This window comes from Ptychodera flava, chromosome 12 (genome assembly GCF_041260155.1).
Source record: "Ptychodera flava strain L36383 chromosome 12, AS_Pfla_20210202, whole genome shotgun sequence".
NCBI lineage: Eukaryota > Metazoa > Hemichordata > Enteropneusta > Ptychoderidae > Ptychodera > Ptychodera flava.
In genome coordinates, this window is record NC_091939.1 from 39,223,927 (window position 1) to 39,248,874 (window position 24,948).

The following is a 24,948-nucleotide window of genomic DNA, read 5'->3' on the forward strand; positions in this document are numbered from 1 at the left end:
AAAGGCATATGGATCGGTCACGTGGTTTGGCAACCACATTGGATTTTCCGAAAATACCAATTTAATCTTTAAAAATCTTCTCCAGAATTAATACACCAATTGATCTCAAATTTTACTCAAATTAATCTTTTTGTGAGCACTATTAAGTTTGAGAAAGGTATTTGGATCAGTCAAGCAGTTTGGCAGCCATATTAGATTTTTGTAAAAACCCATGACAATCAGTGAAACCTAGAATACAATGAGATGATGTTCAGAATTCCTCTTTACAAGAAACAAAAGACTTATTAAGGCTCAAATTTTACACATAGTATCATCAATGCGAGAACAAGAAACCATGGCAACCACTTGGGTCCTGCCAACGCCGCTTGCAGCTTTAATTATTATGTTTGTATTATTATAATCCCTGTGGATGAACTCTGGGGGAATGTTAAAAATGGGCTCTGTCCATCTGTCTGTGTGTCCATCCATCCCTTAATGCATGTAGATATCTCAGACATTTCTGGCCAAATTCTTTCAAACTTGGCGCAAGGATAAAACTTTCAAAGAACCTAGTACCACCACTTAACTAGTGGTTCGAAATTGGACTATTGATTTTGTCAGTGTTGTTGTTGTTTGTTTCTTTCTTAGACCCCGAGATTACTTGTCTTGAATAATAACGATTGCTGGAATTGATTTGATGTCATATTGTATACTTTGAATTTTACACATTAACAAATATATATTTGGCGGAGACTATATCATTGACAATGACTTGTCTTCTGTGTAGAAAGATTAGAGATGCAGTGTCCATGGTAACACAATAAAATGAAGATCTATAAATATGTAATTTTACATTAAAGGGACGAATGAAATATCCACATGTAAGAGGACAGATATTGAAATTGAAAGTAACTTTTGCAGGTTGATGTTTTGTATTTGTGGTTTGATTTTCTATGGCATTAGAAGACATCATGAATTGTCTTCCGCTTTTGACTATGGTGTTGTAGATTTGTATGAAACCCGATAAATGGTCAAATGCCCTATGTGGTTTCAATAAAATACCTCATATTAAGCTTTTCTTCAATGATTTTCAAAAGATTGATACAATCGTTTGTCAACAGTATCAAACACAATAGATTTCATCATAATTTTACACCAACATGGAACACAGTTTTTATATGAAGAGGCTCTTGGATAAGTCTCTTTTGACCAGTTTCTGTTTAAAAATGAGTGAGAAAGTAAAAGCAATTTAAGCTTTTCCCCGCTTACATAATGTTTTCAAAGCAGGAGCTGTAAACTCAGTGGCAATGCTATGTACAAACAGCAGTTGCTACAAACGTAATGGTAATTTTTTCGAGAGTGCACGTAGAGGGCGTACATCATTGCAACATAGGCATCATGCCATGCTTGTCCCTTGTAAATATCAGCCATTCAATAAAATAAACATACTGGGCAAAGACAGAAATGCCAAGTGTACACAGCTGCCATTTCTAAAACTGGTGAATGACAGTATTAAAATAACTGGTATTTAGAAGCTCATTATGATAACTATCTAAAGTTTTACAGGGCCAATGCCGAGTGTGAGCGTCCAGCTTAATATTATCGTGCGCTGCCAACGCTAAATATGAATTGTGGAGCAAGCACTCATGTCCTTGAGTAATTAGCAGATGTGCATTATCTTCTCCGATGCTTGAAAATACTTCATTAAACTGAAAAAATAAAAATGAAATAAATTTACATAATTTTGTGAAGTTTGTCTTCTGTCCCGAGGCAGAGGACTCTAATCACCTCTTTGCCAAGCCTGCAAAAAAATTGATCTCAATTTATAGCAGATACAAAACCGCATCGTGGAAAACCTAGAAAAAATTATTTGTTACTGCTCCAGCGAGGACAGTGCATTGGAACGGTGATGTCAGTTAATGATATAGATTGTTTTTCAGAAACTACAAGTCAAGAATAATATTCTAGCCATTCATTTCGCCGGATGTTGTCCCGCATTCAATGCTTTCCTTACTTTTGCTCATCCCGGAGGTCAAAAAGAGGTAGGAAGTTCCTACTTCCTTCTTGAAACCGCAGCCCATCTTGCTTCGGAGACGGTTCCTCGTCAATGTCAAAGATTATATATATATATATATATATATATATATATATATATATATATATATATATATATATATATATATATATATATATATATATATATATATATATATATATATATATATATATACGTGTTGCCGTTGAGCACTCTGGTGAGTCCATATTTCAATCCTCAACAATGTGTAACCGTACTCTCTGTGCCCAAGTTCAGAGGTTGCCATAAAGCCATTATGGCGATAACCGGGAGGGCACATTGTATACATTTTGTGTATTTCGCTCACTGCTTTAATAGTAGTTAGAGCACTCTGAGATTGTTGGGCAGCCTCTTGCGTAATATAAGGGGCGCTCACTGTTGGCACTATGCTTCGCTTATGGTACGTGTTGCCGTTTGAGCACTCTGGTGAGTCCATATTTCAATCCTCAACAATGTGTAACCGTACTCTCTGTGCTCAAGTTCAGAGGTTGCCATAAAGCCATTATGGCGATAACCGGGAGGGCACATTGTATACATTTTGTGTGTGTGTATATATATATATATATATATATATATATATATATATATATATATATATATATATATATATATATATATATATATATATTATATATATATATATATTATAATATATATTAATATATATATATATATGTGTGTGTGTGTGTGTGTATTTATATAAATACATATGTGTGTGTGTGTCAGTAAAACATTAAAAATTGGATGTACACATCCAAAATTTTCATTTGCAGCTGTCGAGCCAAGTGCGGTATAGTTTCATAACGTGCTGTATCCAATCACAACGAAACGATATATCCAAGATTGAAGAGACTTTCATCAGAGAAGACATTTATTTTGTGGTTCGTTTCGGTTACAGGTGAAACGTTGAAAAGTACTGGCTGCATATCGCAAAAGAGTACGGTACACACATCAGTTGAGAGGTTGGGAAGGGAAATTACGTCACAGCACGTTGTCAACGACAAAATGCGATGGTAACTTACATGATCACACTAACTGATAATTAAAATATGAAATGATGACTGCAATATAATCTTAATGACAACAATGTACGGCAAAAAATCGAGACAGTATTGAAAAAAATGAACAACACGCATTTGGTGGACGATCATGACATAAAGCAGAAGACAAGGAAGTGCGCACCTCAAAGTGAACTTCTTAAACTGTTCTCATGTGAACAGGTTTTTTTAAATCTGAATTTCGGGATCACCGTGGATAATTTGGAAAAAAAATTGTAGAAGCCAAAATAATCGCCAATGTTTGTGCTGTTACAAGGGAAACGCCCCCTATCATTTTTTCTAGTGACCAGGTAAAATAGTTTGAATTCCTTTTGTTTTCTTTTGCTTATTTGCGTGACCCGGTGTTTATGAATAATGTATCTTTTGTCGTATATAAACGTATTCATTGCCACGTCACTTTGACTTAACTTAATTCCGTAAGCACTGGGATCGTCGGAAGTCCACGTCCACTGAGTTTCCCAGTTTTGAAGACCGGGGCCGACTTTAAGGACTTTTCCCACTGGTGCCAAAATTGTGACTGCAATCTAGAAATTGTGTTTGCCTGTTGACGCCTTAGGAAGTTCTGGTATCAGAGTTCCTGTGAGTACATTACAGTTATTTGGAAACGTCCCAGTGGTAGGATTTTCAAGCTGTGACTTTCTGCGAGGATTACTCTACTTGTGCGTCGAGCTGCAACGTGGCTGTTCTCTTGGAACTGATGCGTCCGGATGGAGTGGGCACCGTGTGTGGACCAGCGTGTTTCAAGTTAAGAGAGCTCTCGTCGTTGCTCCTGTGGACACTTTCTTATTTATTTAAAAGCTAAAACTAATACGTTTTGTTACTTGGTCACGTTTAGAGTAGAGATAATTTCAATATTGTAAAGTTATTTTCTTGATGTCACTACGTGACGTTCTTTAACAAGAATAAAGAAGTGTTCTCAATAACTTGCGTGTAGTTTCATTTATTTGACCGTCTTTTGTTGCGGCCAGCGGGTCCACCTGGAATTGTACCACTTTGTTGAAGACAATTTCAGACAGCCATTTCCATTTTGCCTTGCCGACTTGCCTTGGTCGTAAGTGTTCTGGGAAAAAAGTTAAAGCGAAGATTTTTCTGTAAACACCATATTTTCTTTATTTTTCAAATATACTACAAACTCTTCTATCTCCATGGTGTATTGTACAACTGAGAGGACGGTCGTGAAACTGGAGGTGCATATATGTCGTGAACTGGTCAAAATCTAATGGTATACCGTCGCTGGGTGTGCTTTATTGCTTAAATAAAGGGACCGTTCAGTTTTTACGGCCTTTGGGGCCGGCAAAATATTGTCGCCGGTGTTCAAAAAAATATAGACCCCCCTGAATTTTTCGTGAATAAAGATGATCCCCCTTTGTCAGACGAAAAAATTTGATGACCCCCCCCCCCCCCCCGGCTGAAAAATAACCAAAACCCATATGTCAAATTTACCCGCACGGTTTTGATGTGAACTCCGGTACGCGGCGCACTTTATTCGTGTAGCAGAGATGCCAGTGCACAAACTTCCCAAACAAATCCATGCACTTAATTAGGACGACTGTAAGGCAATTTTTAACTTTAAGTCATTTCCATAGACAACTTATGTCCATGGACATTGTATAAAGTAAACTTTATTGGAGTGGTTCGCCAAAGGCAGCCCTCCGGTTAAGAGGGCCATGGGCCATTACATGAAGTCAACTTTATTCTAGTGGGCCACCAAAGGTGGCCTGCCGGTAAAGAGGGTCGATCATGGCCATTGCATACAGTAAACTTTGCTGGACATGGCCGCCGAAGGAGGCCGCCTGGTCAGAGGGTCAAGGGCCATCATATAAAGTCAATTTATTGTAGTGGGCCGCCCAAGGCGGCCCGCCGGTAAAGAGGGTCGATCATGACCATGGCATAAATTGAACTTTATTGTAGGTATTATGTTTTTGAAAATGTGGTGACCCCCTCTTTCCTACCAGTGAAAAAAGCGATTACCCCCCCCCCTTTTACGATGATCCCCCTGGATTTTGCCGTCTCCACCCCCGGCCGTAAAAACTGAACGGTCCCTAAAGCCTGCTCCTTGTTTTGTTCCATGCGATGTTTAGCAATTTTAGCTCCAGAACTGGTATCTGTCTGTCCCTCCTTCCGTCTACCCGTCTCGTCATTCTGTCTGTTGATTTCTTGAAAACTCATTGATCAACTCCAACTCATTCTTAGAGATCAGCTATGAATACGAACTAGAAAATGAACTGAAAATGCTCACGTGTTTCATTATATATTGCATTTATGTGCAAGTTTGAACCTTTGCTACATGCAAAGTGTTATGATCAACACAATGAATTTCACCACAGATCAATTCTAAAGGTCATTAAGTATTCAAATATGTAATTAGCTGAAATAAAAATAATTAATTTCTTTGAGTACTGTCATTGTATCACAATATAGCATGTGTAATTACCTTTGGTCAAGTCCTTCAAGCTCTATATGCCAAACCGTGAAAGCTTGTTAGCTATTTATGCAAATTATGAATTAGCTGACATGAAAATGCAAAATGACTTTCAATACTGTTATAACCTGGTATAATGATCAATGTACACAGCATGTTTCGCCAAATTTTATCAAGTAAATGCCAGTATATATCCCTAATTTGGAAGGTTCATTAAATATGCATATTGGGAATTGGCTGAAAAAAATGTCAAATGACTTTCAATAATCTTTTATCATAGTATCTTTAATGTACATAGCAAGTTTTGCCAACTTTGGTCAAGTCAAAACAGATAAATATCGCTAATAAATGCGGGATATCGGACCGCAGGCGGGCGAAGATTGCATTATAAGCGCGCCAACCCAAACTCACTGCATGGACATCACATTTACGAAATCGAAGTCCAAAGTCAACTACGTCATTGTTAGAATAAGAGAGGTTTTCCATCACACGGGAGCATACCACCACAAATTTTGCACAGATGGCGTTGCACTGGCATTGAAAAAGGGTGCATGGGAGCATGGGAACGCGGGCAGTTTCCCTCGCTATGGGTAGGAAATGCATTGAGCAAGACACACTTCCGGGTTCGCAAAAAAACGAGGATCCCATTTACGGGGCGCTCAAATATAACTATTTGCTGTGATACATAGCAGAGGCGTATATGTTTGTGATGCTGAGAGTAACATCAGTAAATAAATGACGGTTTTAAAGTTGACGTTTTTTTCGATGAAACAGACTTCTGAAGGTAGCTCGCTTGGGGAACACGTCATCCCGGCCGCTGTCCGCTTTGACCCCAGTAATAAGTGATTCCCGGGTTGTGCGGGCGCGTTCAAATTTTACTATTTTCAACTCATGGGGGCGCACTTTTTGGGGTAAAAATTTGTCGTCTGTCACTGTGCGCATAGCGAAGTTCAAAGTCAAGATGGCGTCAATCACTAAAGACGACGTCAAGAAAATGAAAGTACCTGAGCTCAGAAAATTTCTCAAAAGTAGGAATGTAACTTGTGGTGAGGCGACGAAGGCACAACTTGTGGAACTTTCTGTGTTAACGCTTGAGTTGGATGTTAGGGCTATAGCCGATGATGACTATGAAAAATCACTCGGCGAACGCAGAACAGTGATTGATGGCGGTAGACAAGTTGTATTGCCTGACCCAAATGTGATCACACAATGGGAAAGCAGTCTTAAAATGATGCCAAAAATCGATATTGCCGATGTTTTTGTTTATTTGATATCCCACTGTTGTTGGAGTACATCTCGCATGAAAAAATACAGATACGATCGGGGATATCGTCTTTATAAAGATGGTAACATCATAGGTGTACAGCTACATCCCATGCCAGATGTCAATCATCTCTACGTAATGGGCGACTGTGTACGAGAAACAAGCGTCCGTGAAAAACCGTACAAAACCTGGTTACTGCTGTCTGAGGAAGGTGATATTGTATCCGGTGGATGCACTTGTGTAGCGTAAGTTTCTGTTATATCATTTAAATATAAGAACAAAGACAGACATTTGAACGCAATGAACCTACTGATAATTAGGAAAATTTGAGACACAACGAATAATCGTTGGCAGTTGTTCTATTGTTTCTTGTCGTCAATTGAAAACATGAACTATTGAACATGAAATGTCGTTTCCCTCCTTGTGTAAGTTGTGACAAATTTATTTTTATGTAGTCGGCGAATTCAGCTTGAAACATTTGACTAGCGAAGTTCCATCGTCGAACTACATCCTCATTCAAACTAAATGACAAAAACGAAAAGGGGCACCTCAAATATCCACAAACGTAACAGTTAATATTTTTTTCGATTTTGCAATTTTCGACATTGCCATGTACAGTGAGCAATGAGTGGAGTCATTCAGCTTCGTTTTGTTTATAGTTACGCCGTGTTGTTAGGTACAAAAATAGAACTCTTTACATTGTTGCAAGTTTTAGTGTTACTTTTTAGATAATTTATAGATGGCTACAAAAAAGGTCAGTGACTTTGTTTCTACCAAGAAAATAAACAAACGGCAAGTTGACCTATTTTCTTGAACTTTTTTTTTTGCAGTGAACATGGAAGCTGTAAACACTGTGTAGCTTTGCTATTCAGTTTACAAGATTTCAGTGACCGCCACTGTGATAGACACACAGCCACTGGTACAGACGTTCCATGTTACTGGGATCGTCCTCGGCAGGAATCACGACCGCTTCCAATAGATGACATCAATATCGGACACTCTGATAACAGTACATTGTTAGAACCAACATTAGAAAATTTTAACCCATTGTCATGCCAATCAAACATCTCTGATGAACAGGTATTGCAAGAAATTCATGATTTCACAAAACATGATGACTGTCAGGTAAATGAAGTATTAGATCCAGTGACTGATGCAACTACATTTCCTTTACAAACAATACCACAGTTATTCAATGATTTTAAATCAAAACAGTCAAATCAGAGTGATTTTATCAAATTTTTACAAGAAAATATTACATCAGAATACATTACACAAATTCAGTTAGAAACTATCAGCCAGAGAAATTCATTGCAATGGTATGCTCACCGAGTGGGTAGAATAACTGCTAGCAAAGCTGGGGATATTTTGAAAAAATGCAATGCCAGTAGTTCAAATTTTGATGGGGTTGTCTCAGAGATATTGGGAAATGGCAGAGACTTGTCTAATGTGAAAGCTGTAAAATTTGGCCTTGATTCAGAACCAGTTGCAAAACAATTATATTTCACAGAATACTTAAAAAATCATAAAAATGCCAGGATGAATGATATTGGCCTGTGTGTACATGAAAAGTACCCAATGATCAGTGCTAGTCCGGATGGTGTTGTATCATGTGAATGTTGTGGTGAGGGTCTATGTGAGTGTAAAGCTTCTCACAAACACCGACATAGTTCTCCATTAGATGCTGCCAGAGATCCTACCTATCATAATGTATATGCTGATGCTAATGATTGTGTTAAACTTAACAGGAGATCACTGTGGTATGTTCAAATTCAGGTACAGCTGGCTTGTACTATGCGGAAATGGTGTGATTTTGTTTTTTTCACCCTCAAAGATATTTCTGTAGAACGAATTTATTTTGATCATGATTTCTGGGAAATGTCATTACCCAAACTATTGAGATTTTACAGAGAACATGTTGTTCCACGTCTCACATAGGAATGTGAATGAGAAATTGCAGACATGTATACACTTGTTATTGAAGCTTTAGTATCTGTATCTTTTTAGGGTGATCCTCAAATTGTACCCTTCAAAGGGACAAAGTTACTCATTTTTGACATTATTTCAGTTATTTTAGTTTCTTTTGAAATATTTTTGATGATGATCTGCTCACTAAATTATGCTAATCCAGTTGTTATAGTACAACTCTCAACCAGTGCATGGTTATAGTGTGTGAACACTTCCATTAAACAATTTTTGGTACATACCAAAAATCAAACGATGGAAGTTATCATGCATTATGCCCATGTACAGGGTAGAGGTTGAGATTTGTGAACCAGTCATTCGGCCTATTTCAATGGGCAGATAAATACAAATATAGAAACACAAATAACTGAAATAATGTCAAAAATGGGTGACTTTGTCCCTTTAAGCAAGAGAATCTATCTCTCTGATGTGACAGTAAAGATGAAAAAAAATCAGAAAAATACATTAGGATAGTTGAAAACGTTTTTGTAAAGGCCAATGTCCTAGTAGGGGTTTCTAATCATTTTTCAACATATATTTCCCAAATATTAGTTCTTGAATTTGTTAAGGTTGTGTTAATTTAAATACTACTACGCCTGATACAGTACAATACTATTTTATTTTGATGAAAAGGTAAAATTAGTTGTACACAAAATAACTTAGTGATAAATACAAATATTGCTGTTTATATGGTATGTGCTATACATACTTTAAATACACTGATTCCAAATCAAACAGTATTACTATGATCCAATGATATAAATATTAAATGTAAATTACTGGCAGATGTCTGTTTGGTAATAATTTGAATAGATAATTTAAAATCATTTTCTTCAATATTTACATGGTCAACTAGTACAGTAAGCAGTATTTAAATATGCTTACACCTTTCATAATTTATTATAAGTATTTATAGAAATTCAAGAGTTTTTGGTATTTTATTATTAAATGTGAAATGTATATTACTGAAATAAAATATAAACATTTTGATTTTCTGAAATAAATTATTTGTTTTATATCACTAGATATCTGTTTACTTAATGTTTAACATCAAACATCTTCACCACTTTTGATAACATCACCAATGTATTGGGTACAAAGCATTATCTACTTTTTTACAAGCTTTGGCATGAAATTACAAATACCTGCAGCAACACTGACCATTTGATTCATTACTGGTTTAAGTTTAAGTGGTATTACCTGATTCAGTAAATTAAATGATTTCAAACGGCCAATGGCTCTTTCAACATGTATGCGCAATCTAGCAATTTTGCGTGTTTCAATAACTTCTTTAGCATTCAGTCTTTTACCTTTGCCATATTTACTTTTCCGTGTAAATGGAGGAATACGTAAAAGTGCTTTCTTTCTTAGAAGCAAATCCCTAATATTAAACCCACGGTCAGCCATAATTTCATCACCCTCTTCAATCAGATCTAAATATCCACTGTGTTCTGTAAGGTATCTGTCTGAAACATTCCCACCCCATAAATTTGATAAGAATGAAAACATACCAGATGGAGTGATAGATACAAGTAATTTAAGAGTATTGTGTGATTTGTATGAACTGTATGTGGCGATTTGTGCTTTAGGTTTCCGTGGTTTCTGAACATAAAATTCTGTACAATCTATTATGCTTCTTGTATTTGGATACTGTTCCCTGAATGACAGTGGCATATTTTTCATTACCTGTTCTCGTGATGGCCATTTTATGATTAATTTCATTATTTTTGAAATATATGTAATCCATGTTATAAATACCTGTGAAACTCTGGTTTTGGAAACCCCAAAAATATCCCCATAAAAAAACTGAGAAGCCCTAAACGTAATCTAACTAAGGTCATAAGATACTCATCATATCTCTGTAATTTACGTTTTGGTCCTGTCTTCTTTCTTTGCTGCTTTGATAATTCTTTCCTGTGCACTTGTACTATCACTCCAGTATTTTAGCTGTGGTTCCTTCTTATCAAGAATATTAAAGAAGGAATCTAAATATTGGCGGGAAGGAAACCCTGTATATCTAAATACACTTTCATCAGATTCAATTACTTTTTCAATAAACAGTTCTCTTCTCAAATTGTCTCTATCAGTCAGCTTCTCTTTCAGTTCTGAATGTTCATTTAGCAACCTATCAATGTCATTTCCACAAATATCTGTTTGAGTTGTGCTGTCAACATACACACGAATTCTCCTCCTGTTTGCATCTGCCTGATCTGCTGTCCATCCATCTCCAAGCTTTGTTAGGTTTAGTTTTCCAAGTTTTCTATCATCTGAGTGCTCTCCAGCATCATCACTCATAGCTGTATACAGGTAATCATGCTGATTGATTGGCTCTATCATATTCAATGAAGAACCTATTGAGATAAAAAATATGTCTTTTGTCATTTTGAAAGCTTATGAAGGAATGGTTAACTTGTGAAACTATCCAAATTAAAACTCAGTATACTATAACTTGTACTGTCAAGTCAAAACAAGACATCCCCATGACATACAACAACCTTCATGGAGGCATACTTTTTGATGTGATAACATCATTGTTAAAAGGATATAAGTAAAGGTAAAGTCAGTGTCTGGTATAGGTTGATAAATATATTTGGCCTCAACCCAAATATTGGCGATAATTGCCTGTTAAGGATGTAGAGGTGGTAAATTGAAAGTACTGCCAATGTCAATAAATTGTCAATTTTTGGATTCTTCTTTGTTAGTATAATCAAAATGTGTAATAAAATATGAGGGTCACCATGCTCGTGTACGAGTATGAATTTTAACATTTATGAGAAAGAATGTTGAGTCAGCATTTTACCACCAATGCCTTTTTCTATGGACAAAACCATACATTGCCATTTATCTCAAAATTAAGGGCGATGACCCTGCAATTTTCGCTATTATTTATTTCGTTTGTCTGAGCTTTGTGCAAATTTCCATTCAAATGACAATATAGTACAAGTTGTTTTTCTAGCAATTCTACATGTAATCCTATGAGAAGAGAAAAATTCCACATATGCATAATGCTCAGTGGTACATCCTTAAAAGAAATTGTCTCCTACTGTAGTCAGAAAATAGATAAAGCTAATTCGCCGTAGCTTTTGGCTATTTTTTCTGTATTTTCTGTCTGTATTTCAACTACAGTTTCTGTTGTCTGAATTCCAGCAGCATGGTAGTATTATGAACACAGCAATGTGTGTTTAGTCTATGTTGAAAACTGAAATAATGTTTGAACTTGAATTCATTTTTGTTGACAATAACATTTGCGTACACAGGCTTTGTTGAAAAGCAGAGTGGAACAAGACAGTGAATACTGGCCTGGAATAATGAGAAAAGAAAAACAGAAGATACAGACAGTATACCTTTTAGCACTATGTGATTCAATGACCTTATATTAAACCCCACCTATCTCACCTCTATTGAAATTATTTATGATACAATTTTTCTCTAAGCTGTCAAAAATTTGTTCATTTGATCATAGACGGTATAGCGAGCTCTACTGTCTATGATTTGATGTACCATAGACCCTGAATATACTGCATGTGGCAATCAAGGTAATATATGAGTTGGGAGTCACTATGTACATCATTGTACATGTTTATGCTTACCAGATAAAGAATTTGTATCAGAATGACAACAATCCACTACCACTTCTTCACCAAGGTCACTCATCTCAGCATCTATGATTGTTGCCTGTTGCTGCAGCTCTACATTTTCTTTCTCGGGGTTGCAACTCCAATACGCAAAAGCAGTAGCCTGTTCACGCTTCAATATGTTAGTATTTGATCGACACACTGGCGACACCTTGTAACTATTGTACCCAAATAATGTCGGAACAGGATGTATAGATGTTGGCCCTCGTCCGCCCTCGAAATGTCTGGAGCACACTCTTGAATAGTAGTTGGGTGACCAGCCTTGTTCACGACGTAACATTTTTATCCACTGCCGTCGTAACCTTGCATTTTTCAGTTTGGTCGGGAAAGCATGAAATGTTACATTGGTCATCCACGGATATTTCGACAATTTTTTCCTTTTTTCCGCTGACGCCGAGCATCCTGGAGCATTGCACACGAACCTAACCATGCTGGTTGCGCTAGGACGTCGATAAACAATGTAAAATATATTTCTAACCTGTATCAGCAGACGATGTTGACGGCTGGGTCGTACAAACAGATCACGCGCTCCGTGTTTACAAATTTTAACCCCAAAGAAATTTCTCTGACGTCACCAGACATGCGCCCTCACACAACCATTGTGTATGAATCGTTCGTTTTGCACGCAACCCGGGAAAAGGCTATTCACACTGGTTTTGGTCGGCCCCAGGTACCCAAGTCACTTCGACCCCGTCACACTTTTGCCTACATGTCCACGGAGACGATTCAACATGTTCCACAACAAAGCCAAGACAAAAATTGAAAATATCAATAAAATGGCTTCACAAAGGCTGAAATACACGATACTCGATGAAGTATGAAGTTTATGAAATGAAATCAAAATTGACAACACAAGTGTTTGTCTCGGGTAGGCCTAATACCACTTGAAGTTGAACTATTCTACAGACTGTTTTTTTCCATACAGTGCAGTATTTGTCAGTGACAAATTAATCTTTCCAATACATTTTTTGCGATGAGCTGGAAATTGATTAATATCGAGTTAATGTACATAAATATTCCGTTATTTACTGGGACACGTTTATTTTCTCGATCCGCTATATGCGGACTACGTGCTGAAGTACATTGACTGTTCATGTCAACGATCGTTTCTCCCTCTGCAGAGTTTCTGTATCCCGTTCAACAACGCTGTACCTCGATCACACGATAGTGACGCTATGTAGCTGTGCAGTATTGAAACTTATCATAAAATGGCCACCTCGTCTAACAGTAACACGTATTGTCGGGATTATCGTACGGAAAAAAGACTGCAAAAGTAAGACTTATGAATCTTCATCAGAATTGAACACATCATGATTGTACACGAGTATCAACCGTGAATGCACGTTGAGCTCGGCAGTTACACAAGCATGGTACGCTACATGCATAGCCCTACGAGTATGGCGACAGTGTCCGGCTTTGGCTACGCCGCCTACCGGAGGTGGGGGCGTAGCCAAAGCCGGACACTCTCGTCATACTCGTAGGGCTAGCTACATGCACTGCCGCGATGCCGATCGTATGCATTCCAAGGCCTATCCCGGAATTTGTTTCACAAACAACCTCAAAGGAGAGCAAACATACTTCTATGGACAATGACGAACACGTTTCTTGGCGAAGCAAAATCAAAACAGTGCAGAAGTACATGAAGTAGGTCATGGCCTTGGACTCTGTGCACGAACCTGATTGGACACTTCAATACCTTTGACCCAAAGTTATTATTCATCAGCACTTCCATGCCATGAGGCTAGGTAGAGAACGTATGTACTCATTTCTGGCGATCGAGCAGCGAGGGAAACAATCAATTACCAAGGATAAAGCTAATTTGCTAAACGATATTTTATCTTGAATAGTGAGTTGAATGAGTAATAAAATATCATATTTTTAATGTTCAATACGAGGTTGAAACACGGAGGGACCGTGGTTGAAACCAGAGCTATCCAGCTGTAGCCAACCTGGACAAGCACATTTCACAGCGCCCTCAAACAGTCGATTGTTTTCACTTGTCATACGCGGCGTAACAGAAAAATTAAAACTTTCATAACTTCATTAATATCCAAGCCACGCCCACCAAAACCTTTTCAGTTCTAGCCATTTGAATTCTGAAGATGTCTACCAAATTTGACTGAAATACGTTCAGCCGTTTTTGAGAAAATGGACCAACAGACAGACAGACAGACATCGCTGCGACATATGCTCACGTGTTCACACGTGAGCAAGAAAATGAACTGGGAAAGATTTCGCCAGCATGTCTTCCACTGTATATTTTTCACGGTGTAGTGCGCATGTGCTATCTTCAACGCAATGCTGAGCAGAGTCACCTGTGGTCTATTCCACTCTGCGTCTATATATGGGCCCAATAGACGTCCGCCCCATAGACGTGTGTACATATGCTTGAGAAGAAGAAAAAATCGAACGTCGAAGATGACATGGTGGCATAGTCCCTATACGAAATAGCTATTTGGTTTCCTGGCTTTCTTCTTCTCAGGCATATGTACACACGTCTATGGGCGCACGTCTATTGGGCGCATACTGCAACGACAATCAAGAATGTAGTGAAGAGTCAGATTTGGCCGAGGACGTAGTCGTTAACGGAGACGTGCTCAGTTCAACAACAATGAAAGTATTTTACACGCTGCTTTTCGAACATAGTGGGCTACGCCGATTGTATATCCGAGTCCTAAACTTACCCCGAGCGAGATGAAACTTCTCTTAGTTGCGATAATTAATTTTATCTATCTGGCTGTACATTCTTGGTGTTAGAATTGTGTTCTTTTATATCGGGCATTCACGTGCTAATCATTGTTTATTTTGACTGAACACATCTGATCAAATATGAGCACAGTGTCTTCTAGACAATTTGTTTTACGTACGTAAGTAATGGTCAAATTTTTGCAAGCTGTTCAAAGTAATATATGGAAAGTTATACGTATGGCTTCAAAATGTGTTGTGTTTAAAAATAGAAGGATAAGAAAACAATGCGAACACAGTATGATTTTACTATTATTAATTGTTAAAAATTATTCTTTGGAATTTGTTTATTTTTAGCAATGTGTGATCAGCAAACTCAATATCAATCAACAAGTGGTGAAAATGACTCAAGTGAGCAGATTATATCTGCTGGTACCTCACAACAAGATGATGATACCGTAAAGGCTGATGGAGGTGATGTTGACCTTCAGATTGATGAGGATAACAATGGTGAGAGAAATGGTACCCAAGGTGAAAGCCATGCTGACATTTCTCAGATGGATAATGGTGTATTGTTGAGATACACAAGTGATGCATTGCAGAGCGACTCTGATGAAAGTAACATACAGTTTGTCAGATTTCCAAATACTCTTCAAGGTGACAGCAATATTGAATTGCCCAGCGACAAAGACACACAAAGTGATGAAATGGAATGAAAAGGTACAGCACAGCAAATGCTGAGCAAGAGAGCTCTTGTTACTGAAGATCAGCCAGTAAAGGCCAAAAAGAGAAAAACCAAACAAAAAGAGGCTGATATTCTTTGGCAAAGAAATAACATGATGTTAAAAGCTGGAAAAATTAATCGCTGTATTAAATTTGCATTACGGAGACAAATTACGGCATATTGACGAACTTCGCACTATACTTTACGTCAAAGAGAAACACGAATCTACGGAAAAGCCAATAGCTACTGCGACCTTCGCAAACGCCGAGACTAACACAAAAAACAACCAAGCATCGAAGCCGAAAAAGCCAAAAAACTTGCGCTTGAACTACAAGAGCTCTTCCACAACGACTGTCCCTACAATCAGGTTACTAAGAATTAAAACTCACGCTATAGGAAATAAACGCGACGACAAGCCAACGATCAACCAGCCATGAAGATTCAAGTTCGCTAGAATGGCAAATAACTCAAGTTTACGGAAAATGGGGCCAGTCATACACAAAACTGCCGAAGTGCTGGTACACGGAAAGCGCAAAACGCTGACGCGACAACTGTAACTATGACTACAGGAGAAGAAGAAATGAAACAACCACTGGGACTCGAAAACGATCGGAATTAGAGATGAAGTAAACGTCACGGACACTGAGGTAAGCGAGTTCGAATTTACGCGTTTACGAGTTGAAGATGGAAAGTACGTTGCTAAGTTACCATGGAAAGTCGACCATCCGCCATCACCAGCAAATTGATCAAATTACCGAGAAACAAACATGTACCACACTTCACTCCAGAACACAGATAACGGTCATCTACATTCTACGGCGTTTCTGGATTACCAAGATTAGCCTGACCGTGAAAAAAATGCCGAGAAGAAAATGCGTCACCTGTCGGAAAACAAGCGGTAAACCTTATCAAATGCAGACAAAAGCTCGATGCAATCGTATCGCGTAAATGACGCCTCTCCCTGGGGCCCTTCGCTATAACCGCAGTAGATTTTACCGGAGCGATGAAGACCTACATGTGTACTTTGAACTTGTACCTGATCTATCCATGGGATCATTTCTAACCGCCTTCCAACGATTCGCAGCAAAAGCTACACTCGTAGATGGTTTCAGAAAACGCCTCTACTTTCATATTCTCAGCGAATGAAATAAAGAAAAAATTCATTTGCCAGATGTGAAACGCTATTTAGCTAAAATATCCAGTGTTTATACATACTTATAATTCTGTCTGACGTGATTCATCCCTAGCCAATCAAAGTCAAACACACTTCGCACAGCCTGAATTGATCTTTGTATATATGCAACAAGGTGTATGCCTATATCAGAGCGCATCGCTCACCGCTGGAACTGGTCGTCACTTATCCACCCACTGATACACAAGGTTATTGTAGCAGTGGTACAACACGGCTGTAGTAATAAAGTTTGAAGAAATAGACCGCCGCCTCTGTCTCCATCACTTGAACTCAGAAGTACCTGCTTCACAAACAATCCCAAACATTGATATAAAAGCGCAATCTTATAACAAAAATTGCTAATGCTGAAAGCCATGTGAATTATTTATGTAATCCTCTGATATGTATGTATTACCTAGAAAAACAAAGATTGTTAATAAAAAACGGAGTTCTGGCGGTAGCCTGTTCCATAACACAACAATACTGTAAAAGATCAACAAACATTTGCCGTTTTATTCCCCGTTGACGAAGGCTTGTACGATGACCAACAACGTCGCCACATATTTCTCAGCACTGAAATGATTGTAGTGTACAACAGTCTAGGCCTATACGTTTTAATTTAGGCCTATATAAATGTTGCGATGAAAAAAAAACCATTTAAGCGGGAAAACTTGTAATATGTGGAGAGCCACTTGCAAACGTGATTCTTAGAGAATTTGTCAAATATTATCCATTGAAGGTGTTTTCTTATGTTAGTCTCATCGACTATTCAATAGAAAACATCTTGCTATGTATTGGTTTACCTGAACAATTGAAGAAATGGAGAGAATGGAGAGAAAACACAAAGAACAAAGAGACAGTGAAGGTAATACTATCTTTACAGACATATTTGATGGTAGTTTCAAGTTTCAAAGTTACGATGGGGACGAATTTCTGGCAAAAGAGGGAAACCTTGGTCTGCCATGAACATGAATTGGTTTCAACCTATCAAAAACAGAAACGACTATTCAGTTGGAGTTATATATTTTGTAATTTTAACTTTACCAAGGGCATTTCGGTTCAAGTTTGAAAATGTAATAGTTGGTAAGATTATACACCCACTTGACGAAAAACCATTCAGTTTAAATTCTTTCTCGCAGCCATTTGTCGATGAATTGCAGAAACTTTGGAAAGGAGTGAATTTATCTACAAGTGCATCAGCTCTGCCACTTAAAGTTAAAGCGGCACTTCTCTCTATTGTTTCTGTGTGCCTGCTGCTAGAAAAAATTGGCGGGTTCAAATCACATGCAGCTAATTTAGGTTGTTCCAAATGTTACAAGTTGTTCCCCGGAACATTTGGAAAGACGAAACATAACTCTGGGTTTGATAGTACTTGGCAAAAGAGAACAAAGGAAAAACACAATAGATAAGCCCACCTTGTAAAAAAGTGTGAAACTGTCAAAGAGTTTAACAGGCTTACAAGGGTGTATGGAACATATTACATCATCCTTATAGAACTTACATACTTTGATTGTACCAGAATGATTTCCATAGACCCTATGCACAATTTATTTCTGGGCATTGGACAGATGATGTTTAAATTATATCTAGATTCTTATCACCAAAAAAACTAAAAATTCTTAATGAAAAAATACGTTCTATGAGTGTTGCTTGTGACATTGGTAGAATTCCACAAAAAATTGCGTCACAAAATGGAAAATTTTCTGCTGATGAATGGAAATACTGGATTACTGTTTTTTCAATGTATAGTCTAAATGGGCTAATTCCCAAAGAACACATATTATGTTGGGAGAGATTTGTACTGGCATGTAAAATTTTATGCAAACCATACATCACAGAAAGTGATATTATGAAAGCTGACATTTTACTTCTCAACTTTTGTATCAAATGTCAACAACTCTATGGCAAAAAAATGATCACTCCAAACATGCACTTAGTGTGCCATATGAGAGACTGTTTGTTAGACTATGGCCAAATCAACGCTTTTTGGTGCTTCCCATTTGAAAGGTTTAACGGTTACATTGGCGAGATTCCAACTAATAATCGATCAGTTGCAATACAATTCATGAGAAAGCTTACAGTATTGAAGTTTGTACAGAATATAGATGTGAGGAGTGATTTTTCTCAGCAATTGTCACCACTGTTCGAAAGGCCTGGATCAAAAGTGCATGTTTGCAGAATTAGTGATTTGTCTTTTGGCGGCACTAGAGGTGAATATTATGAAAGGTGTACAGTGGGGATGTACAGAGTCATTATATTTGCCAAATATTCATGTTGAAGGGGTATTGTCAGTCGATGATACTCTCCTACTTGAATCAGTTTACGAATTCATGTACCCAGTAATATGAGTAAGACTATAGCAAGAAATATGCATCACTGCATATTTATGGGGAAAATTTGGATCTAGGATGGCATGTAGAACACTGCGAAGTGTAAGGGTAATGGCAAAACGGACTGGTGATTGTGAAGAAATTGACATATCTCAAGCAAATCTGCGTCCTTGAGTATTACAGCCTTTCAGCTGAAATAAATGGAGAAAAAGATTGTTCATCAGTTTGCCCGTGTTCGATGGTACAAGCAACATACTGCCAAAGATAAATTTGGTAACACTCTTCAAGTGTGGCAGCGAAATAGATTTGAAATGCATGGGAAATGTAACTTTTAACCATTTTATCGCATTGTTTGTTGCTATGCCTGTGCTGATTTTGAAGACCATGGTCAAGTTGTGAGTCCAGTCAACCGTAGAATTTTGATATGTTAAAACAAGCCTGTCCTTCGGCCATGTGACAGCATAAATTAATGGAAGGCAGTTATAGTCTCCAGACTTTTCAATAGTCTCCCTTTGGTTTGAAATTAATACAAACAATTGTGAAATATGTTTGCTCTGTCATGTAACTATTTCCATATATTATATCCTTTGGTTTGGAATAGATACATTTCATGAAATATCAGTTTTCTGTCTTTTCAATTAGATTCCCATGCTACAAATGAGTATGAATGATCATTCTTTTTCAACACAATGTACTCAAGCAGATTATTTGTTTTTTTAAATAAATGCTATTTGATAAAGCATATTTCTGACTTGTGTCTGTAAATATATTTTCCCCATACAGTACGTCTTCATGTGTGGATAAGACAACCAGTTGCTGTCCCCGGCAACACTACATAAACATTTTCTCTGAAGTCAATATTATCTTTCAACTATCTTTCACAGTTATTTCATCATTATACAAAACCTCAGGAAAATGAAATTTCTTAAAAGTAACTCTTTGAAAATAACCTCTTAGGCTCAAACGCCCCATCATAACTGACAGAAATTGTTCAACCGGAGCGATGGTTTCCATTATTTTATTAGTGAGGACACACATAACATAGCCTTGGCCACTATGTGCTCACATATCCCCTGACGCTTTCCCCTACTCCTGTGATTAACATATATACTCTGTGAAACCATTGAAATCAGCTGAATGACAGGTTTCCAAACACTATTTAAAACATGCTTTTTATGGAAGAAACACACTGTCACTGGAATAAATGGAACATTAGAAAGGCTTAAAACACTGGGAAATGAGATTGTCTTCAGGTAGAATGTGCCTTGGGAACAGAAATCCCGGCTTTCAAATGTTATCATTTCTCTTCTGATCTACCACTTTCGGGGGCTCATTTTAAAGCTCTTGATGAAAGAAAAGTTTTTAAAGTCTCAGTTTTTATTTCAAATATCAGGATTTTTCCCTCATAGAGTCAACACTGGGATGGCAGCCATTTTAAATGTCAAAAATTGCAACGAAATCTTAGATAATTTGCCTCGCAAGTAACAAATTTTGCAGGGTGACCCCTGATTTTTGGTAAGAGAATGGTCGAAAGCTTCACTGAGCAGATTTTGAGCAAAAGTTTTATTCTTTCACTTTCAAGGCATATTTGATCTTAAAAATAACTCTTTGTTATTAAACTTTTCGGCTAAAACGCACCATCGCGGCTAAAACGCACCATCGCAATGGATAAAACCAGTAGTCGTGCCTAAGGTATTTTTAAAGATGCAATGGTACGTGTAATCTAGTTCACCTGGCCATGTGTCAATTAAGCAAATTTAGATCCATGTTATTTTATAATTAGGCCAAAGTAAGTAAAAGGTACGCGGGCAAGCCGTTAAAAAACACACATACAAAATTTAACACAAAATCGGTTTGCCTTTTATTAGACAATGTTTCTCAAACAACATGAATAATCCTGTCACAACGTGACACAATGGTATGATCGCTGTATGAATTTCAAGACAAAGAATTGATCAAAATAAATTACAGTAATTAGCCGAGGTGTGCTTTTCCGTTATTAGTTTTATATTTCTTTCTTGTGTGTTCAATGTGTCCACATGTCAATACCATTGCATAGCACCTTGACAGACTCATCAAACTCCCTAAATCTCGACAGTTTGAGGAATGGGTACGCCATAACATTATACAGTAGCAAAGTAAAAAGCTACGACTTGGTTTTGCGACAAAAATTGCGCCAAACTGCGAGGAAAGTTTGTGTTTTTTCCTCAAAAATCCCGCAAAAAACTAAGCGCGAGGATGCAAAGCAAAGAATTTATTTACTTTGGCCTTAAGCTTACATCTCTATTCAGAGCTTACACGAAAGGTTTGAAACACTTGTTTGTCATGCGAAGGGACTATGTGTTAAAAGAGAAAAATCCCATTTGTAGCAGTTGAGGTGATATGATGCAGAGTCGCTGTTAATGAATTATATCGATGCCGACCCCCCTACAAATGGTTATGAGACTAATGAACAAGCGCACTTTGCCAACGATTATGAACATGATTGTCTACAGACACATCATCGTTATAGCTTTTCTTTGGAATCTTTTGGAAGTCATTATTGCCAAAACCATGTAATTTTCTCAGAAAACGGGACAAGTAGAATTCGGAAATCTAGCCATTCTTGGTCTCTCATGCAATGGTTTTGACTTTGGGCAGTAAACATTGTGTAGCCAGAAATCTTACGACTCCTGTTATCACAATTTTTATATCAAACATTACTACGGCTTATCTACATAGGCTGGGATCACGCCATAATGACATATTTTCCACATACACCTCGTGGGTCATGTTTTCTGAAGAAGAAAACTAAAAAAGCTTCATATGATGTCTGATAGACAAAATATATCTTTTTTAATCAAAAAGCAGAAAATGTTAGCCCTGGACTTATTTTGGTGGAACGTCGCGGAGTGTTTCTACACTCAGACATCCGATAGACATACTGGCGATGTAATGTTAGGTACAACATTAATATTTGCAACGCCAAAACCTGACCTGAGAATATTTACAATAGTGATAAGAAATACTAAATAGGTACCATTTTAATGAAAATTCAAAAGCAATATTAAAATAGAAAGAAAAACACGCATCTTTACCCAGTTGGTTAAACTAACTTAGTAACCTTGTGTACATATCTACATAGCAACTCAAACTTATTTCGCTTGGAGAGTGTTTCTCGTCTTATCGGGTACAGCAAAGTCTTTTTGAGTATTTCCTTTTCCTGTGTTCACTTTTTAATTTATTCCTGGTTTGATTAAATCGGTATAAGGTATGCCTGATTTAACGCACTTGCTAAGCTATCTACTGTCATGTCAAGGTGTAAGTGAGAGACCGTCAGGCACCTATATACTGGTACAGCAGCCTGCTCCACTTTCTGACAATGAATCCAGAACCAACCCTGACAGTGACTATTGCACAGGTAAATAGTCACTGACAGGGATGGTCTTGGATCCATTGTCAGAAAGTGGAGCAGGCTGCCTTTACACGACGTATATAGGTGTCTGGCGTCCTCTCACTTACACCTGGACACGACAGTATATAGACACCTTGGCATGTGCATTGTTATCAGGCTATAGGGACCAAAAGCCCCCAACTATGGGTATCAATGATGATGATAGCGTCCCAGCTTTTCGCCACATATACGCGTACAGAGAATCAAATCCACCTTGCGCGTCATATTGAAAATTTCGCCGAATTTCCTCGCTGCACAGCTAAATATTGATGGAAAGAGTTGCAGATTCCATTTCCCTTATATGTTGCCCTTTCCATTATGATATTTTTGCCGAGATTTTCATGGAGAAATTCCCAAAATACCTGAGCGATAATAGTCATAATGTAAAAAAAAGTTGAAAACACAGCCAACAGCCAAACGATCGATTCCTTATTCGACCAGCGGCGGTGCGAATAAGGAATATAAATTTCTTATTTGGCCCGCCGCCACGGGTCGGATAAGGACTGAACGTTTGATTCGCCCCACAGCTGAGTGGAGAAGAAAAAAAAGAATAGTTATTCGCCCCGCAGCGAAATCCGTCATTACCCGAGGATCAGGGGCATGTTAATCAGACAAAACGAATTTGTGACGTAAAGTTCCAGGGAGAACGACATTGGAATTTTTACTTGCCCAGAAAGATTGGAAACGGAAAGCCCGAAAAGAAGTTCGGCTGGCCTTCGGATCGTGGCACTCAAGAGCCAGTGAGACTTAATGCCCGTGGCACAAGACGACTCTCTCAGTTGATTATGTTTTTTACGGTCTATGTGCAATCCAACCGAATATTTAACCCATGAGTACGTTATTTGAAAAAAGCAAGCCAGCGTTTTAGAGAAATTTTGATACGTCGGCATACGCTAGCTAAACAGACAAGGTGCGACAGGGCCCCTCACAACAGTTAGTAGGCCCGTACAGCGAGTTTGACTGAGAACACGCGACTGTGATATAGCTTAGTCGTCTACACTATATACGACCGATATCCGTATGTCATAAGATGTTAATAAACTCCGATAAATTAGATGCAATAGGTGTTGGAAAGCCTCACATTAGTAAACAATTCTTGAGGAAACCTTATCGTTGATCTCCGATGCCCGTATTGCCAGAGTGTACAACATGAGGGCGCTATACAGCGTAACCCCGGCTCTTGCATGCAACGGTAGCTTGCTGTCGGCCGCTGTGGCAAACGTTTGAGCCGCGATAATCGAAATCACTCCAAAAGACAGACGTAAAGATGGAAATAGTACGGCTGAAAAAACCCAAGCTACTAAGGCTATTAACCGGGAAACGATTCCTCGGCAAATTAGTTATTCTTGTTGGTAAAAACGTGTACATACTCTTAGCTAACAAAGTTTTAATATCGCGAGATCGAGATTGTTCTGGTGTAAAATTGAACTTCAAGTAAATTGTTTTACTGAAATTAGACAGTCCTCTATATTTAGAACCTCGGAATCCCGGATAATACGACGAAAACCAAGCTATGAAGTATTTATAAATTTACCAAATCCTGCACCAGCTTGCGGGAAAAAATACATTCAAAGTTATCGTAATTTTTTCTCTGCCACGCGCTTCTAAAAAAGAAATATGATAAAGGTGGATGTACCAACGATAACACGTATAATCCCACAGGCAAGAACTGTTCCTAACGACAGACATACAGACAGACAGACAGCAATAGTAGGCAATCAGCATGTGTTATAGAGGAGCTAAAGGCCGATGTAAAACTTAATTATATATTTCATTTATTTTTTTACTCTGTAAGGGCTTTCTCTCAAGATTTCCTGATCAATATTTCATCGCTCAGCAAAGAATCCACGGAAAATATTGTTTTGCTTACATTATATAATAAGATTTTCACTCTTGTCATCATGATATCGATATTTGACTGAAGTTACACTACCGGTTAAGTTGCAATGAACCAATTACAAGCATCTAAAACTTCTGGTAAAGTTACGCTACTTCTTTTCGTCTTAGAAAATTGTCGCAGGAGACATATGGAGAAAGTGCAAATTGTATGGCAGTCACATTTAGAAATCTTTGCAATGCTAACAAGTGACGACATCGTTTCCAAAATTTTCTAGCCACTACCCTCATATATTAGGAAGGATTGTTGATTCAAAGTTGATTCAACTTATTAAATTAGCAACTAGGCTAGGCTGGCCAGAGTTGACAACA

At 37.8% G+C, this 24,948-nt stretch overlaps 2 protein-coding genes across 2 annotated transcripts; one reads left to right on the forward strand and one right to left on the reverse strand.

Annotated features, from left to right (window-relative positions):
• Nucleotides 1–6,523: 6,523 nt before the first annotated feature.
• On the forward strand, nucleotides 6,524–8,996 carry LOC139145851 (uncharacterized). The gene is made up of 2 exons (XM_070717266.1): nucleotides 6,524–7,042; nucleotides 7,628–8,996. Exons 1-2 carry the CDS (start codon nucleotides 6,528–6,530, stop codon nucleotides 8,733–8,735), a joined length of 1,623 nt encoding a protein of 540 aa, XP_070573367.1. The 5' UTR covers nucleotides 6,524–6,527; the 3' UTR covers nucleotides 8,736–8,996.
• Nucleotides 8,997–10,628: 1,632 nt separating this feature from the next.
• Nucleotides 10,629–12,908, reverse strand: LOC139146306 (uncharacterized). The gene is made up of 2 exons (XM_070717714.1): nucleotides 12,353–12,908; nucleotides 10,629–11,113 (listed from the first exon to the last, which is right to left on the reverse strand). The coding sequence occupies exons 1-2, from the start codon at nucleotides 12,825–12,827 to the stop codon at nucleotides 10,629–10,631; spliced, it is 960 nt and encodes a 319-aa protein (XP_070573815.1). The 5' UTR covers nucleotides 12,828–12,908.
• Nucleotides 12,909–24,948: the final 12,040 nt, after the last annotated feature.

What these genes read in the sequence shown, in the direction of transcription:
- LOC139145851 (XM_070717266.1), top strand. Translation starts at nt 6,528, where the DNA reads ATGAAAGTACCTGAGCTCAGAAAATTTCTCAAAAGTAGGAATGTAACT. An exon ending in GGTGGATGCACTTGTGTAGC is followed by an intron (nt 7,043 to 7,627) that starts GTAAGTTTCTGT and finishes TTTTTTTTGCAG; the next exon opens with TGAACATGGAAGCTGTAAAC.
- LOC139146306 (XM_070717714.1), bottom strand. Translation starts at nt 12,827, where the DNA reads ATGGTTAGGTTCGTGTGCAATGCTCCAGGATGCTCGGCGTCAGCGGAA. An exon ending in TGATACAAATTCTTTATCTG is followed by an intron (nt 11,114 to 12,352) that starts GTAAGCATAAAC and finishes TTATCTCAATAG; the next exon opens with GTTCTTCATTGAATATGATA.